Source organism: Thalassophryne amazonica, chromosome 6, assembly GCF_902500255.1.
Source record: "Thalassophryne amazonica chromosome 6, fThaAma1.1, whole genome shotgun sequence".
NCBI classification, from domain to species: Eukaryota; Metazoa; Chordata; class Actinopteri; order Batrachoidiformes; family Batrachoididae; genus Thalassophryne; species Thalassophryne amazonica.
This window is the reverse complement of record NC_047108.1, coordinates 114,123,819-114,139,229: the sequence shown is the minus strand read 5'-3', so window position 1 is coordinate 114,139,229 and position 15,411 is coordinate 114,123,819. Positions and strand designations below refer to the sequence as shown.

Below are 15,411 nucleotides of genomic sequence, written 5' to 3'. Positions count from 1 at the left end.
CCCGGCTTGACAGATGGTCTTTTTCCTCTTTTGTCCAGAGGACATGACGTCCATGATTTTCAAAAACAATTTGAACTGTGGACTCATCAGACCACAGCACACTTTTCCACTTTGTGTCTGTCCATTTTAAATGAGCTCGGCCCCAGAGAAGGCGGCAGGGTTTCTGGATGTTGTTAATGTATGCCTTTTGCTTTGCATTGTAGAGTTTTAACTTGAACTTGTAGATGTAGCGACAAACTGTGTTAACTGACAAAGGTTTTCTGAAGTGTTCCTGAGCCCACTTGTGTAAAGATCCTTTACCCAATGATTTCAGTTTTTAATGCAGTGCCGCCTGAGTGATCAAAGGTAACGGACATTCAGTGTTGGTTTTTGGCCTTGCTGCTTACGTGTAGAAAGTTCTCCAGATTCTCTGAATCTTCTGATTATATTATGGACTGCAGATGATAGAATCCCTAAATTCCTTGCAATTGAACATTGAGAAACATTGCTCTTAAACTGTTGGACTATTTTTTCACGCAGTGGTTCACAAAGTGGTGATCCTCGCGCCATCTTTGCTTGTGAACGGCTGAGCCTTTTGGGGATGCTCCTTTTATACCCAGTCGTGACACTCACAATTAGTGTCCTCAGTTCCCAAACGTTTATTGAGTGTTAATAGAAGGAAAGGTGATGTAACACTAGCCTGTAGCATTTTGCAGTTTGTCCAAATCTGTGATGTTTCTGACAGTTTGGTGGTCCAAAACTGCAAATGTACAGTCTAGATGTGGGTTGACAAGTGATGTATAGATTTTTTCTTTGTTGTGTTTGAGATAAATGTAATGGATAAAGGAAAGGAAAGGTCCCATCTTATCTTAGGTACCTCATAGTACCATATCACCCCAATAGAGCGCTTCACTCTCAGACTGCAGGCTTACTTGTAGTTCCTAGGGTTTGTAAGAGTAGAATGGGAGGCAGAGCCTTCAGCTTTCAGGCTCCTCTCCTGTGGAACCAGCTCCCAGTTCAGATCAGGGAGACAGACACCCTCTCTACTTTTAAGATTAGGCTTAAAACTTTCCTTTTTGCTAAAGCTTATAGTTAGGGCTGGATCAGGTGACCCTGAACCATCCCTTAGTTATGCTGCTATAGACTTAGACTGCTGGGGGGTTCCCATGATGCACTGAGTGTTTCTTTCTCTTTTTGCTCTGTATGCACCACTCTGCATTTAATCATTAGTGATTGATCTCTGCTCCCCTCCACAGCATGTCTTTTTCCTGGTTCTCTCCCTCAGCCCCAACCAGTCCCAGCAGAAGACTGCCCCTCCCTGAGCCTGGTTCTGCTGGAGGTTTCTTCCTGTTAAAAGGGAGTTTTTCCTTCCCACTGTCGCCAAGTGCTTGCTCACAGGGGGTCGTTTTGACCATTGGGGTTTTTATGTAATTATTGTATGGCCTTGCCTTACAATATAAAGCGCCTTGGGGCAACTGTTTGTTGTGATTTGGCGCTATATAAATAAAATTGATTGATTGATTGAAAGGACCCCAGTGCAGAGAACCACAACGAAGGATGATTAGAACAGGTTTGTTGTTCTAAATGATAATGCAACCCCTGGCAAAAATTATGGAATCACAGGCCTCGGAGGATGTTCATTCAGTTGTTTAATTTTGTAGAAAAAAAGCAGATCACAGACATGACACAAAACTAAAGTCATTTCAAATGGCAATTTTCTGGCTTTAGGAAACACTATAAGTCAGTCACGGTTACTTTTTTAGACCAAGCAGAGGGAAAAAAATATGGACTCACTCAATTCTGAGGAATAAATTATGGAATCACCCTGTAAATCAGGGGTGGCCAAGTTCGGTCCTCGAGAGCCACATTCCTGACACTCTTAGTTGTCTCCCTGCTCCAACACACCTGAATCCAATGAAAGACTCATTAGCAGACTTTTAATGAGCCTTTCATTGGATTCAGGTGTGTTGGAGCAGGGAGACAACTAAGAGTGTCAGGAATGTGGCTCTCGAGGACCGAACTTGACCAAGAGTGTCAGGAATGTGGCTCTCGAGGACCGAACTTGACCACCCCTGCTGTAAATTTTCATCCCCAAAACTAACACCTGCATCAAATCAGATCTGCTCGTTAGTCTGCATCTAAAAAGGAGTGATCACACCTTGGAGAGCTGTTGCACCAAGTGGACTGACATGAATCATGGCTCCAACACGAGAGATGTCAGTTGAAACAAAGGAGAGGATTATCAAACTCTTAAAAGAGGGTAAATCATCACGCAATGTTGCAAAAGATGTTGGTTGTTCACAGTCAGCTGTGTCTAAACTCTGGACCAAATACAAACAACATGGGAAGGTTGTTAAAGGCAAACATACTGGTAGACCAAGGAAGACATCAAAGCGTCAAGACAGAAAACTTAAAGCAATATGTCTCAAAAATTGAAAATACACAACAAAACAAATGAGGAACGAATGGGAGGAAACTGGAGTCAACGTCTGTGACTGAACTGTAAGAAACCGCCTAAAGGAAATGGGATTTACATACAGAAAAGCTAAACGAAAGCCATCATTAACACCTAAACAGAAAAAAAAACAAGGTTACAATGGGCTAAGGAAAAGCAATCATGGACTGTGGATGACTGGATGAAAGTCATATTCAGTGATGAATCTCGAATCTGCATTGGGCAAGGTGATGATGCTGGAACTTTTGTTTGGTGCTGTTCCAATGAGATTTATAAAGATGACTGCATGTAAATTTCCACAGTCATTGATGATATGGGGCTGCATGTCAGGTAAAGACACTGGGGAGATGGCTGTCATTACATCATCAATAAATGCACAAGTTTACGTTGATATTTTGGACACATTTCTTATCCCATCAATTGAAAGGATGTTTTGGGATGATGAAATCATTTTTCAAGATGATAATGCATCTTGCCATAGAGCAATAACTGTGAAAACATTCCTTGCAAAAAGACACATAGGGTCAATGTCATGGCCTGCAAATAGTCCGGATCTTAATCCAATTGAAAATCTTTGGTGGAAGTTGAAGAAAATGGTCCATGACAAGGCTCCAACCTGCAAAGCTGATCTGGCAACAGCAATCAGAGAAAGTTGGATCCAGATTGATGAAGAGTACTGTTTGTCACTCATTAAGTCCATGCCTCAGAGACTGCAAGCTGTTATAAAAGCCAGAGGTGGTGCAACAAAATACTAGTGATGTGTTGGAGCGTTCTTTTGTTTTTCATGATTCCATAATTTTTTCCTCAGAATTGAGTGATTCCATATTACTGACTGCCACAATTATTTTTCCTGATTTCTTATAGTGTTTCTTAAAGCCAGAAAGTTGCCATTTGAAATGACTTTAGTTTTGTGTCATGTCTGTGATCTGCTTTTTTTCTACAAAATTAAACAACTGAATGAACATCCTCCGAGGCCGGTGATTCCATAATTTTTGTCAGGGGTTGTAATATAAACAGTTAAGAGCAGTAATGTGGCGAGCAAGAGGAATGGTAGAAACACAGACTTGGGTCAGGCACATGATAAACAGCACAAAATTAGCCTTTGTTTATCTCAGGGGAAAAAACAGGAGAGAAATACCCCCCCCCCCACACACACACACATGCCAAAAAAAACAAAAAACAGACAGTCCAGTAACCAGATTTCTCAATAACAGCACTCTTTTAAGGCGTTAGGCAGCAGAATTATCCAAAAAGCTGCCTGAGTTCAATTTTCAATTTCAGTATTATTTATTTTCATTTATATAGCACCAAATCACAACAGAGTCGCCTCAAGGCGCTTCACACAATTAAGGCTTACTAACCCCCAGAGCAACAGTGGTAAGGAAAAACTCCCTCTGAGGAAGAAACCTCAAGCAGACCAGACTCAAAGGGGTGACCCTCTGCTTGGGCCATGCTACAGACATAAATTACAGAACAATTCACAAAACAAATATACAGGAAATGCTGTTGGTGCACAGGACAGGAGGGCAATAACCAGAGACTCTCACACTACATACAGAGTCCAAAGCATCAGGGGAGAGAGAGGTGTCTGGAATGGCAGCATGAAGTTAAAAATGCTGTAACCAGAGCTAAAACAGTTGGCAAGAGACTTGAGTCTGGACTGAAGTCTGTACCGTGGAATAAAAAAAAAAAATCACTGTAATGTTGAATGCTTGATATAGTGGGGCCAAAAAGTATTTAGTCAGTCCCTGATTGTGCAAGTTCTCCTACTTAGAAAGATTAGAGGTACACTTCAACTGTGAGAGACAAAATGAGAAAAAAAAAAAAACATCCAGGAAATCACATTGTAGGATTTTTAAAGATTTTTTTTTTTTTTTTTTTTTTTGTAAATTATGTTGGAAAATAAGTATTTGGTCAACAACAAAAGTTCAACTCAATACTTTGTAACATAGTCTTTGTTGGCAATGACAGAGGTTAAACATTTCCTGTAAGTTTTCACCAGGTTTGCACACAGTGTAACTGGTATTTTGGCCCATTCCTCCATGCAGAGCTCCTCTAGAGCAGTGATGTTTTGGGGCTGTCGCTGGGCAAAAACTTTCAACTCCCTCAACAAATTTTCTATGGGTTTGAGGTCTGGAGACTGGCTAGGCCACTCCAGGACCTTGAAATGCTTTTTACGGAGCCACTCCTTTGTTGCCTGAGCGGTGTGTTTGGGATCATTGTCATGCTGGAAGACCCAGCCACGTTGCATCTTCAATGCTCTCACTGAAGGAAGGAGGTTTTGGCTTAAAATCTCATGATACATGGCCCCGTTCATGCTACCCTTAACACAGATCAGTCGTCCTATCCCCTTTGCAGAAAAACAGCCCCAAAGCATGATGTTTCCACCCCCATGCTTCACAGTAGGTATGGTGTTCTTGGAATGCAACTCAGCATTCTTCTTCCTCCAAACATGATGAGTTGAGTTTTTTACCAAAATGTTCTATTTTGGTTTCATCTGACCACATGATATTCTCCCATTCCTCTTCTGGATCATTCATATGCTCTCTGGCAAACTTCAGATGTGCCTGGACACATACTGGCTTAAGCAGGGGGACATGCCTGGCACTGCAGGATTTGAGTCCCTCTCTGTGTAGTGTGTAGCCTTTGTTACTTTGGTCCCAACTCTCTGCAGGTCATTCATCGGGTCCCTCCGTGTAGTTCTGGGATTTTTGTTCACCATTCTCATGATCATTTTGACCCTACGGGATGACATCTTGTATGGAGCCCCAGATCGAGGGAGATTATCAATGGTCTTGTATGTCTTCTATTTTCTTACAATTGCTCCCACAGTTGATTTATTCACACCAACCTGCTTGACTAGTGTACATTCACTCTTCCCAGCCTGGTGCACATCTACACATCTACAATGTTCTTCCTGGTGTCCTTCGACAGCTCTTTGGTCTTGGCCATGGTTGAGTTTGGAATCTGACTGTTTGAGGCTGTGGACAGGTGTCTTTTATACAGATAACGAGTTCCAACAGCTGCCATTAATACAGGTAACAGGTGGAGGACAGAAGAGCTTCTTAAAGAAGAAGTTACATGTCTGTGAGAGCCAGAAATCTTGCTTGTTTGTGGGTGACTAAATACTTATTTTCCACCATAATTTACAAATAAATTCTTTAAAATCCTACATTGTGATTTTCTGGATTTTTTTTTTTCTCATTTTGTCTCTATAGTTGAAGTGTACCTATGATGAAAATTACAGACCTCTCTCATCTTCCTAAGTAGGAGAACTTGCACAATCAGGGACTGACGAAATACTTTTTTACCCCACTGTTGCTGGGCTGCATGTAATTACATCTGGAGACTAGGAGGTATTCTACCGGCTGCGGCACTTACAGCACACTGATCAATTAAACATAGAACATGGAGATAAACAACGGGGAAGTCAAACTAACATGGGAGAAATGTCAGAACAGATTAGATTAGATACAACTTTACTGACCCCTTGGGAAGACTCCCTCAGGGATACTGAGGATAAGAGCACAACTCATCACTGGATAACAGAGTGAAAACTCAGAGTGACTTATAACATCTGACCAAAACAGAAAAACAGAACTAGAGACGTGACAATATATCTGTATATGTATTTGATCTTATACTCTATAATCACTTGGATGATCGGGTGAGAGTATCCCTCAGCCTGTGGGGATAAATCATCAGGCCTGTTCAGATGTCTCCATAAGCATAATTAATCTGTTGTGAGGTTGCGTCCGTCTGCAGAGGTGTAAGATAAGAGATAAGATAAGAAAAGGCTTTATTCATCCCTCAATGGGGAACTTTCAGTGTCACATGGCGGCATAGAACAGTAGGAATAGAAGGGCATGCAACAAAACAACAAGCATCTCTCAAAAACAAGAACCAAAAAAAGCACTGAGTGCCGGGTAAAGCTGAGGCTGCCATTGTTCAGTTCAATGCTGCACTGCCGGGATGATATACACCGTCGGGGTGTGAGAGTGATCAGGTAAAATGACCAGGTAAAATGACTGGTCTGAGAACTGGTATGCAGAGGTGCACATCTAATGCACTCGTCACCTCCGTCACATTCTGACTTTTTGCCTTCGACAGGATCTCAGCAGTCTGAAGATACCAGAGCAGTTCCGGGTAGCCATCTGGCGAGGCCTTCAGGAGATGAAACAAGGAGCTCCCCTCCCTGTCCCCACCTCTGCTCATCACCATGACTACCACAGCCAGCAGCTTATTCGCTCAAGTGGCAACATGGCTGCCACTGCCATGGCAGCTATTGGGGCTGCCAGTGGGGAAATGCAGCGTCAGCGGGTCATGGAGGCTGTGCACTTCCGTGTCCGCCATACCATCACCATCCCCAACCCCAACAGGTCGACTGTTGTCGGGGCATCGGGGATGGCAGCAGGCGCCGACGAGTGGGCCGACTTCGGCTTCGACATGCCAGACTGCAAAGTGTCATGCAGCAAGCACTCAATCAAAGAGGAGTTTATGGAAAGTGATGTCCAGTGAGCCCAAAATGCATCTTGGGACTTTTTTTGTTTTTGTTTTTTTTTGTTTGTTTGTTTTGTTTGTTTTTTTGCTCTTCCTACTATCTGCCTCACAAAGTCGGCATTGTGGATCGAGTCTGTCAGTGTGCTTTATTATTATTTTATAGTCACTGATTTTCAGAAAGAATCTTGTTCCATTTTTAACGTGGGACATTTTTATCATGCTAATGCACGTCTCTGTGCAGCCGTTAGTTATTTTATGCTCAGACATTTATCCCGTGAGACTGAACACAAAAGGATGACTCATCAATTCTGGAGTCCACGACAGTCATTTTTGTGGCACACTGTCAATACATTTCACTTTTTTAATAATGAAACTGATAAAATGTGCTGATAGAGGGGAGCATGAATTACGTTTATTAGGCTACACTGTGCAATATACAGTGAAAAACATTTATTTTACAGCATTCATTTAACAGTTTAACGGCAGACATGTCACTGTTACAACTTGATAGTTAGAATTTTGTGTGTGAATCCACAAATTTAGTTTTCAGTTGGGTTATTTATTTTTCCTTCCCTTGTACAAATGAACTGACTGTATCTTGTAAATGTTTTGTACTAGCGCTGTAGTTGTAAAGGGGTATTTAAATTAAATGAAGTGTATCCCATGTGAACTAAATAATTACATGAAAAAAGTCACATTTCATTTTAAATGGTTTTGATGGTTAAATGACCCCCAGTTCAATATGTTCTTATCAGATTATTAATAAGAAAATAGATTTTAAAGGTGTCCTAAATGACATTTCACACATTAAAATAGTAGCCAATAACTATTTTCTATGTAAATTAGGTAGTGACTCGATGTCCTGTGCAGAGCACACAGCAGCACTCCCTCTGTGCTCTGAGCTTTCCCATCTCCTGTTTACATTCTTTACATTCTCTATGTGGCCATGCATGAGGATGATGAAGCTAGCTGCCAGCCTTCTGTTTGCAATTTGCAAATCAAAAAGTGAACTTAGCTGCCAGTTTGCTTGAGCCACCTTCACCCAAAGGCTTTCTGTGCAAATGTGACTTGAGTCACCTTCAGCCAAGGATGAAGGATGGAGAAATCACCAATATGCCAGGGAGGAAGGATAGACATATCACTTGAGCTCAAGCAAATTTTCCATTCTACATCCCTAGCTCAAAGCAACTCAAGTGATATTTGCAGAATTGTGTGAAGGTGGCTCAAGTGAACTGGCAGCTAATTTCATTTTTTTGGATGGCCAACTGCAAACTGGCAGCTAGCTTCGCCTCTAATCAAGAATGTGGTTGGACTACAATCCACATATGTCTCTTAGATGTTTGTTAAAAGGTTCCAAATGGTGAATGTTCTACTTATTGCAGAGGGAGGGAGGGTTGGCAGGGAGTGGCCGAGGAGGGAAGCTTTGTTTTATTCTAAAAACAGAGAAAGTGTGACATCTAGTGGCATAAAAATATTTAGGGCGCCTTTACAAAATGAAAAAAAAAATGCATTGTGAAATTTGATCTTATCACTGTCTGTATGTGGAAACTCCTTTTCCTGCATTAATTCATGTACACTCACAAAATTCTTTGACTTGTGTCACTGCTGGAGGACGTACTGTGATGCTTCTTCAATGGAAACTTTTCATTACAAGAAACAGTTGTAGAAAATAGTAAAAACAGTATTATGGCATTATGGAAGGGATTTAATTGGAATTGTACATAAAAAATTAAGAAATTCATCCCTGTTTCATGAAACACCGCAGGTGAAACATACAGCATGTCTCTCTGTGTATTTTGAAAACCCTTGCAGGACAAGGCCTTCGTGTGTCCATTACAGCGAGTTGGATCTCGCATCAGTCTTCATGGCACTTCTTTGTGGACACTGATGTTTAACTTCAACATTCCAGTTTTTCTTCATTTCATGATGAATCGCTGTAAATTTTTCGCTGTAGTGTCAAAGTTGGTGGTAGTTGGTGCCTGGTTTTTCTTGTAGTGTTATTCTGTGGACTTGTATTAATATGTTTCAGACACCTCCTCACACATGTTGTACTGTATTCATGCAGCACATAACATTTACCCACGAACTGGTCAAAGAATGAGCACTTTAATGATTTAAAAGTCAGATAATTTTGGGTTATTTGTGCTTGTGATCAGTATTATGCCACAAGGTAAATTGAAAATATGTTTTTTTAAATATAGATCCCTAGTAATTCTTTTGTTATATGTTTTGTAAACATTGTTAAGAATAATACTGATGTTGTTGCTGATCTGTGTTTGATAGTTTTTGTGATTGTTCAGTAGCATGTGTTTTACACACACACACACATATATATATATATATATATATATATATATATATATATATATATATATATATATATATATATATATATATATATATATACATACAGATTCTACTAGTAGGATCTCCGATTGGAAACTGTACAGTAGAGAGAGTAGAGTCTCCGATTGGAGAATCTACATGCAGAATCGGAGACTCTGCTAGTAGAGACTCAGATTCTACTAAGCCATTCATTATCGTGACAAGATGATATCTAGACATACAGTAGTGTTCAGAATAATAGTAGTGCTATGTGACTAAAAAGATTAATCCAGGTTTTGAGTATATTTCTTATTGTTACATGGGAAACAAGGTACCAGTAGATTCAGTAGATTCTCACAAATCCAGCAAGACCAAGCATTCATGATATGCACACTCTTAAGGCTATGAAATTGGGCTATTATTAAAAAAAGTAGAAAAGGGGGTGTTCATAATAATAGTAGCATCTGCTGTTGACGCTACAAACTCAAAACTATCATGTTCAAACTGCTTTTTTAGCAATCCTGTGAATCACTAAACTAGTATTTAGTTGTACAACCACAGTTTTTCATGATTTCTTCACATCTGCGAGGCATTAATTTTGTTGGTTTGGAACCAAGATTTTGCTCGTTTACTAGTGTGCTTGGGGTCATTGTCTTGTTGAAACACCCATTTCAAGGACATGTCCTCTTCAGCATAAGGCAACATGACCTCTTCAAGTATTTTGACATATCCAAACTGATCCATGATACCTGGTATGTGATATATAGGCCCAACACCATAGTAGGAGAAACATGCCCATATCATGATGCTTGCACCACCATGCTTCACCGTCTTCACTGTGAACTGTGGCTTGAATTCAGAGTTTGGGGGTTGTCTCACAAACTGTCTGCGGCCCTTGGACCCAAAAAGAACAATTTTACTCTCATCAGTCCACAAAATATTCCTCTATTTCTCTTTAGGCCAGTTGATGTGTTCTTTGGCAAATTGTAACCTCTTCTGTACATGTCTTTTATTTAACAGAGGGACTTTGCGGGGGATTCTTGCAAATAAATTAGCTTCACACAGGCGTCTTCTAACTGTCACAGCACTTACAGGTAACTCCAGACTGTCTTTGATCATCCTGGAGCTGATCAATGGGTGAGCCTTTGCCATTCTGGTTATTCTTCTATCCATTTTGATGGTTGTTTTCTGTTTTCTTCCAAGCATCTCTTTTTTTTTTTTTTTTTGTCCATTTTAAAGCATTGGAGATCATTGTAGATGAACAACCTATAATTTTTTGCACCTGCGTATACGTTTTCCCCTCTCCAATCAACTTTTTAATCAAACTACGCTGTTCTTCTGAACAATGTCTTGAATGTCCCATTTTCCTCAGACTTTCAAAGAGAAAAGCATGTTCAACAGATGCTGGCTTCGTCCTTAAATAGGGGACACCTGATTCACACCTGTTTGTTCCACAAAATTGATGAACTCACTGACTGAATGCCACACTACTATAATTGTGAACACCCCCTTTTCTACTTTTTTTTACTAATAGCCAAATTTCATAGCCTTAAGTGTGCATATTATGAATGCTTGGTCTTGTTGGATTTGTGAGAATCTACTGAATCTACTGGTACCTTGTTTCCCATGTAACAATAAGAAATATACTCAAAACCTGGATTAATCTTTTTAGTCACATAGCACTACTATTATACTGAATACTACTGTAGAATGACAGCAAATGTAAATGAAATCCAAGACAGTTTCATTCATTTTTTTAACCTATTTATTCCAGCTAAGGGTCACAGGCGGGGTGGGTGGGTGGTCACATCCTGAACATGTCCTCCAGTCTGTCGCAGGGCCAACACGTATAGACATAAAAACTCATTCTTACCAATTTCTTACTAATTTAGTTACCAATTCACCTAAGCGGCATGTCTTTGGAAGTGGGAAAAAGCTGGGGCCCCTTGGAGGGAACCCACACACGCAAACACCACATAGAAAAGAGCAGGAACCTCATGTACAAAGACTTGTGTGGATTTCCTACTGAAGCATGGAGTACGCACAAAAATATCTAGATGTATCAAAGTGAGGGTACACATGGATCCAAGCACATTCCGTTTGTACATCGCACTGAACATCGAATTGAGCGCATGTGGAGACATACCAAACTCCTTCCTCTCCACGCCCTATTTAAATATGCAAATTCATGTAAATAGCCCATGGGAGCTGAGAGTCCTCTCTGTCCGATCATTCCACATAAACACAGAAACAAAATTATACCGACTCTGAGCTACAGATGATTGGAAATGATGTGGAGACACGCAGGGATAGTTTAGTTGGTATCCTGTCAAACGGAATAAACATGAAGTGAAAATAAAGTTAGTGGGAGCCTGTGTGTGTGAGCCTGTAAACACTTGTGGGTTCAGAGCAGCGCACACAGACTGAAGTTAAAACAAATGGGGTGCGCTGCAGGTGACAGTGTGACATTCACAACTTTACAGACATGCTTATTAACAAATACTGAACACATGGAGCCAATCAGTGGCCTATTAAGAAGCTCTGTAGCTCTAGTTTCACTATTAAGAAAAACAAAAAGACAAGAACAAAAAACATATTTGAATATACACATGCCCAAATGTGCCCGCGCTGGATATTGTTAAGAACAATTACACAAACTATTTACTCACTAAGCAGCCACCCATTGTGCACCATGCCAGCCCCTAGCATGTTCCCAACCCAACCCAACCCAATGCATTTGCACATCACATATGATGTGAACATTGATGGAATGAAAATGTTTTCTATTAGTAAGTAAGTCCCTTCGGCTGCTCCCTTGTTTGCACTCGGGGTCGTCACAGCAAATCCAAGGTGGATCTGCATGTTGATTTGGCACAGGTTTTACGCCGGATGCCCTTCCTTACGCAACTCCACATTACATGGAGAAATGTGGCAGGGGTGGGATTTGAACCCAGAACCTTCCGAACTGAAACCAAGCGCATTAACCACTTGGCCACCGCCCCTGCAAAATAATTCCTATTAACAAAAATAAATTTATCATCTGATGCAACCTTTATAGCAAAATCTGTACAGTCAATAGCTGTGATTATATTAGGAAAACTGGCTCTCGCTGCAAATTGTGCTTAAATGTTGGAATGTGATGTCCCTGGACGACATTCGAATGATTGTGTTCCACACAGCTGGCATGGCTCGGCTCAAGGTTGACTGGACACTCCAGACCGATCAGCGAGCTCCCGCTGGAATGTCCATGTTGTCAGGAAGCCCAGCGTGGTCAGCACTTGAGTGGGCATAGACAACCCCTGGCTCCTCCCTGTGTTACACTCTGGGCTGACCGCAGTTCTGCGCACAACTCCAGTAACAGTGGACTTGGTAATCGAAATCAGCTTATGAGCCAATTATTGTCATTTGCAAATAAATCCTCACGTTCCCTGAATACACACTCACATTGGATTGCACCATTTGCAAGGTCCTTTAACAACGCTAACACAGCCATTGTTAGTGCCATTTTACGCATCACTTTTCACTCTGATGACTTCATGTTTTCACACTATTAGCGATTCCCAGCATCGCTTCTACATGTCAGCAGTGGAAGTTCCACTGCTGACATGTAGAGGCGATTTTAGACTTCCAGTTTTAGGGGTGCTTAGCACATTTTTAAAATTTTTTAAATCTAGTTGTCCAGGAATACAATTTCCCATGATTTCAGAGTGAAAACATTGCTTGTAAAAGCTGCATTCATTGTCAGAATGATAAAATAAAAAAAACGCATATTAGCAATGGATAACAGCCCACACATAAAATCCCTGCATTCTGGTGCAGTTTATATAACAAATAATTTAATCTCCTAATGTGGCGAGGGCAAATAGTAATTGCAACTTAGGAGCAGGTCTGAAATATTCAGAGGCTGAGTAAAGTATATTATCCTTGTTTTTATATTAGTCTTATGAGCCTATAGTTACTGAAGATTTTTTATTTCATCTTAACAGATTATTAAGTCATAATACTTAGTACAGAACACTCACCCTGGTATCACTTTTCAATTACATTTAGATAGTTTTAGGCATTAGTTAGATTGTGTTTTAGTTTTGGCTATTCATTTATTTATTCTACAAACTGACTGATGTCTCGGTTTTTCTGGCAGCACGCACATCCACGTTGTAAGTCATAAAAATACAGTAGTTGCAGTTGTTCTGATCAGTGAGGTTTAGTGCCGTGTGCAGGAGGACCCGGTTTAGCACAGCTACAGCAGCACTCCACTATAAGGCTGGATGGAGAACACAGATGGTACACTGCACATAAATGGGTTCAGGATAAGAAATATATGAATATGAATTATATATTGAATTAACAGCAAAGCATAGAAAGGACAGACAAGATCTAACGAAGTCCTTAAAAGTACGAAAAATAAAAATGTGTGACTTAAAAGTCAGAATTCATACCAAAACACCAGTAACACAAGTAAGACACCTCCACAGTCTGATGCACATATTCAATTTCCACTTAGCTTCACTTTCCATCCTTTGCTATTCTCAATGTCCATATCTACTATCACATAAGGTCTATAGAGTGTACAAACCTCACCTGAAGGTTTTTTTTGCTTTTGAAGAAAATGCTCTGATATCCATCACTGCACTGCAGGCTTGGTTTGCCACTTACTGCCAACAAATAAAAATACAAAATGAGTTTTATGATTTATGCCTTTTTAGCAGGAATTTAAATTATTTGCTTATTATCATGCTGTGCATTAAACTTTGTGGTAAAGTTTACTGTCTTAATTCTGAAATGCTTAGTTAAGGACCTTAACTAAGCATTTAAGGTCAGATCTGTGTACATGGTATTTGATGTAGGAGAGGGATTTGTTAATAGAAGCTACACAGATTGAAGGGCCAGCACCATTTAGTAGCTGACAAGAGGATTTAGTTGAAAAAAAAAAAGACAACACTGAATCAATCTTAAATTTGACCACGCACAGCGCGCACTAATTTGTGGAGCAATATACTGTGTTTAGCGATAGGTCGCCAGGTGAGTAAAATAAGCACTTTTCAGAAAGTTGCACTTGTTCTTCACATTCAGAGACATAAACTGTGAATAAATACCTCTCGCAAATGTGATAGTCACCTGGCAATCACTTGACAGCGCAGCTGGGCGAGGTTACCACCAGCGCTCACAGGACAGCACCTCTGCTAAATGAGCGCCACCCGCAGCAGCACCACGCGACACAAACACGTGCCAGAGCAGAGAGATGAATGTAGGCACGCTTCATGGATTGAACCATTTGCCCAAGAAGGGGAGATGATCAAATTACTGTGTTCTTGTAATACATATTTTGGCATAATGCTTGAAATAGGTTGTTTAAAATTGGCCATTCTAGGGGTACCCAAAGGGGAAAAGCCAGGTATGACAGCCCACGTCCCTTCATCATGTCCAGAAGGCTGGGGAAGTTTGTTGAGTGGGCAATCTCATTCTGGGTTAGCCAGTACATGGCCCCCAGTGAGGCAGTCGGAGTCCGTGCACATTTTTAAGTCAAGACTTAAAAGTTTCTGTGTAGGCTCTCAGTTGTCCAGGTGGTTTCCAGAGTAGAGAAGCTTGAGTCAGTCGAAGATTCAAGCTTCTCTACTCAAGACTTAAAACCTATTTTTATTCTCTTTCTTATTAGTACTTTTTATTTTGTTATGCTTTATTCTTTTACTTCTGTTTTTAATTAGGTATTTGAATTTTTTTATTTATTTATTTTAATTTTTTATGTTGAACTGTTCTGTGTGAGGCACCTTGAGACGGCTTTTGTTGTAATTTGGCGCTTTATAAGATGATTAATTTGAAATTGAACAACATTTTATTGAGTTTTAAAGTAAATAAATATGAAATTGGTTACTGGATCCTTAAACTCTGGACATAATAAACTCTACATGGTGGATCCTTGATCTCTGGACATAAACAGAAATAAAATCTGTTTTTGTCAAAAGCATTTCCTTTCAGACATTATTGGCATGAATGTCTTTCCATAACTATGAGCTGAGCTCTTGCTGCAGATGTGATGCAGGTCAGGTTTATAAAGAATGCAGGACGTCTCATTTTGGGAGGAAAAAACGTTTTAGTCGACTGTAGTTTATTGTCTGTATTGCAACGTTTGTAAAAGGTGTCATTTTATTTAA

General features: G+C 40.3%; 1 protein-coding gene across 1 annotated transcript in view; it reads left to right on the top strand.

Annotated features, from left to right (window-relative positions):
* tp73 (tumor protein p73) overlaps positions 1–9,203 on the top strand; it is a 94,212-nt gene extending 85,009 nt beyond the window's left edge. Inside the window, exon 12 of the mRNA XM_034173179.1 lies at positions 6,545–9,203. Within this exon, the coding sequence (XP_034029070.1) occupies positions 6,545–6,952 (408 nt within the window). The 3' untranslated portion in view covers positions 6,953–9,203. The remainder of the gene's footprint in view (positions 1–6,544) is intronic.
* The last annotated feature ends 6,208 nt before the right edge of the window (positions 9,204–15,411 follow it).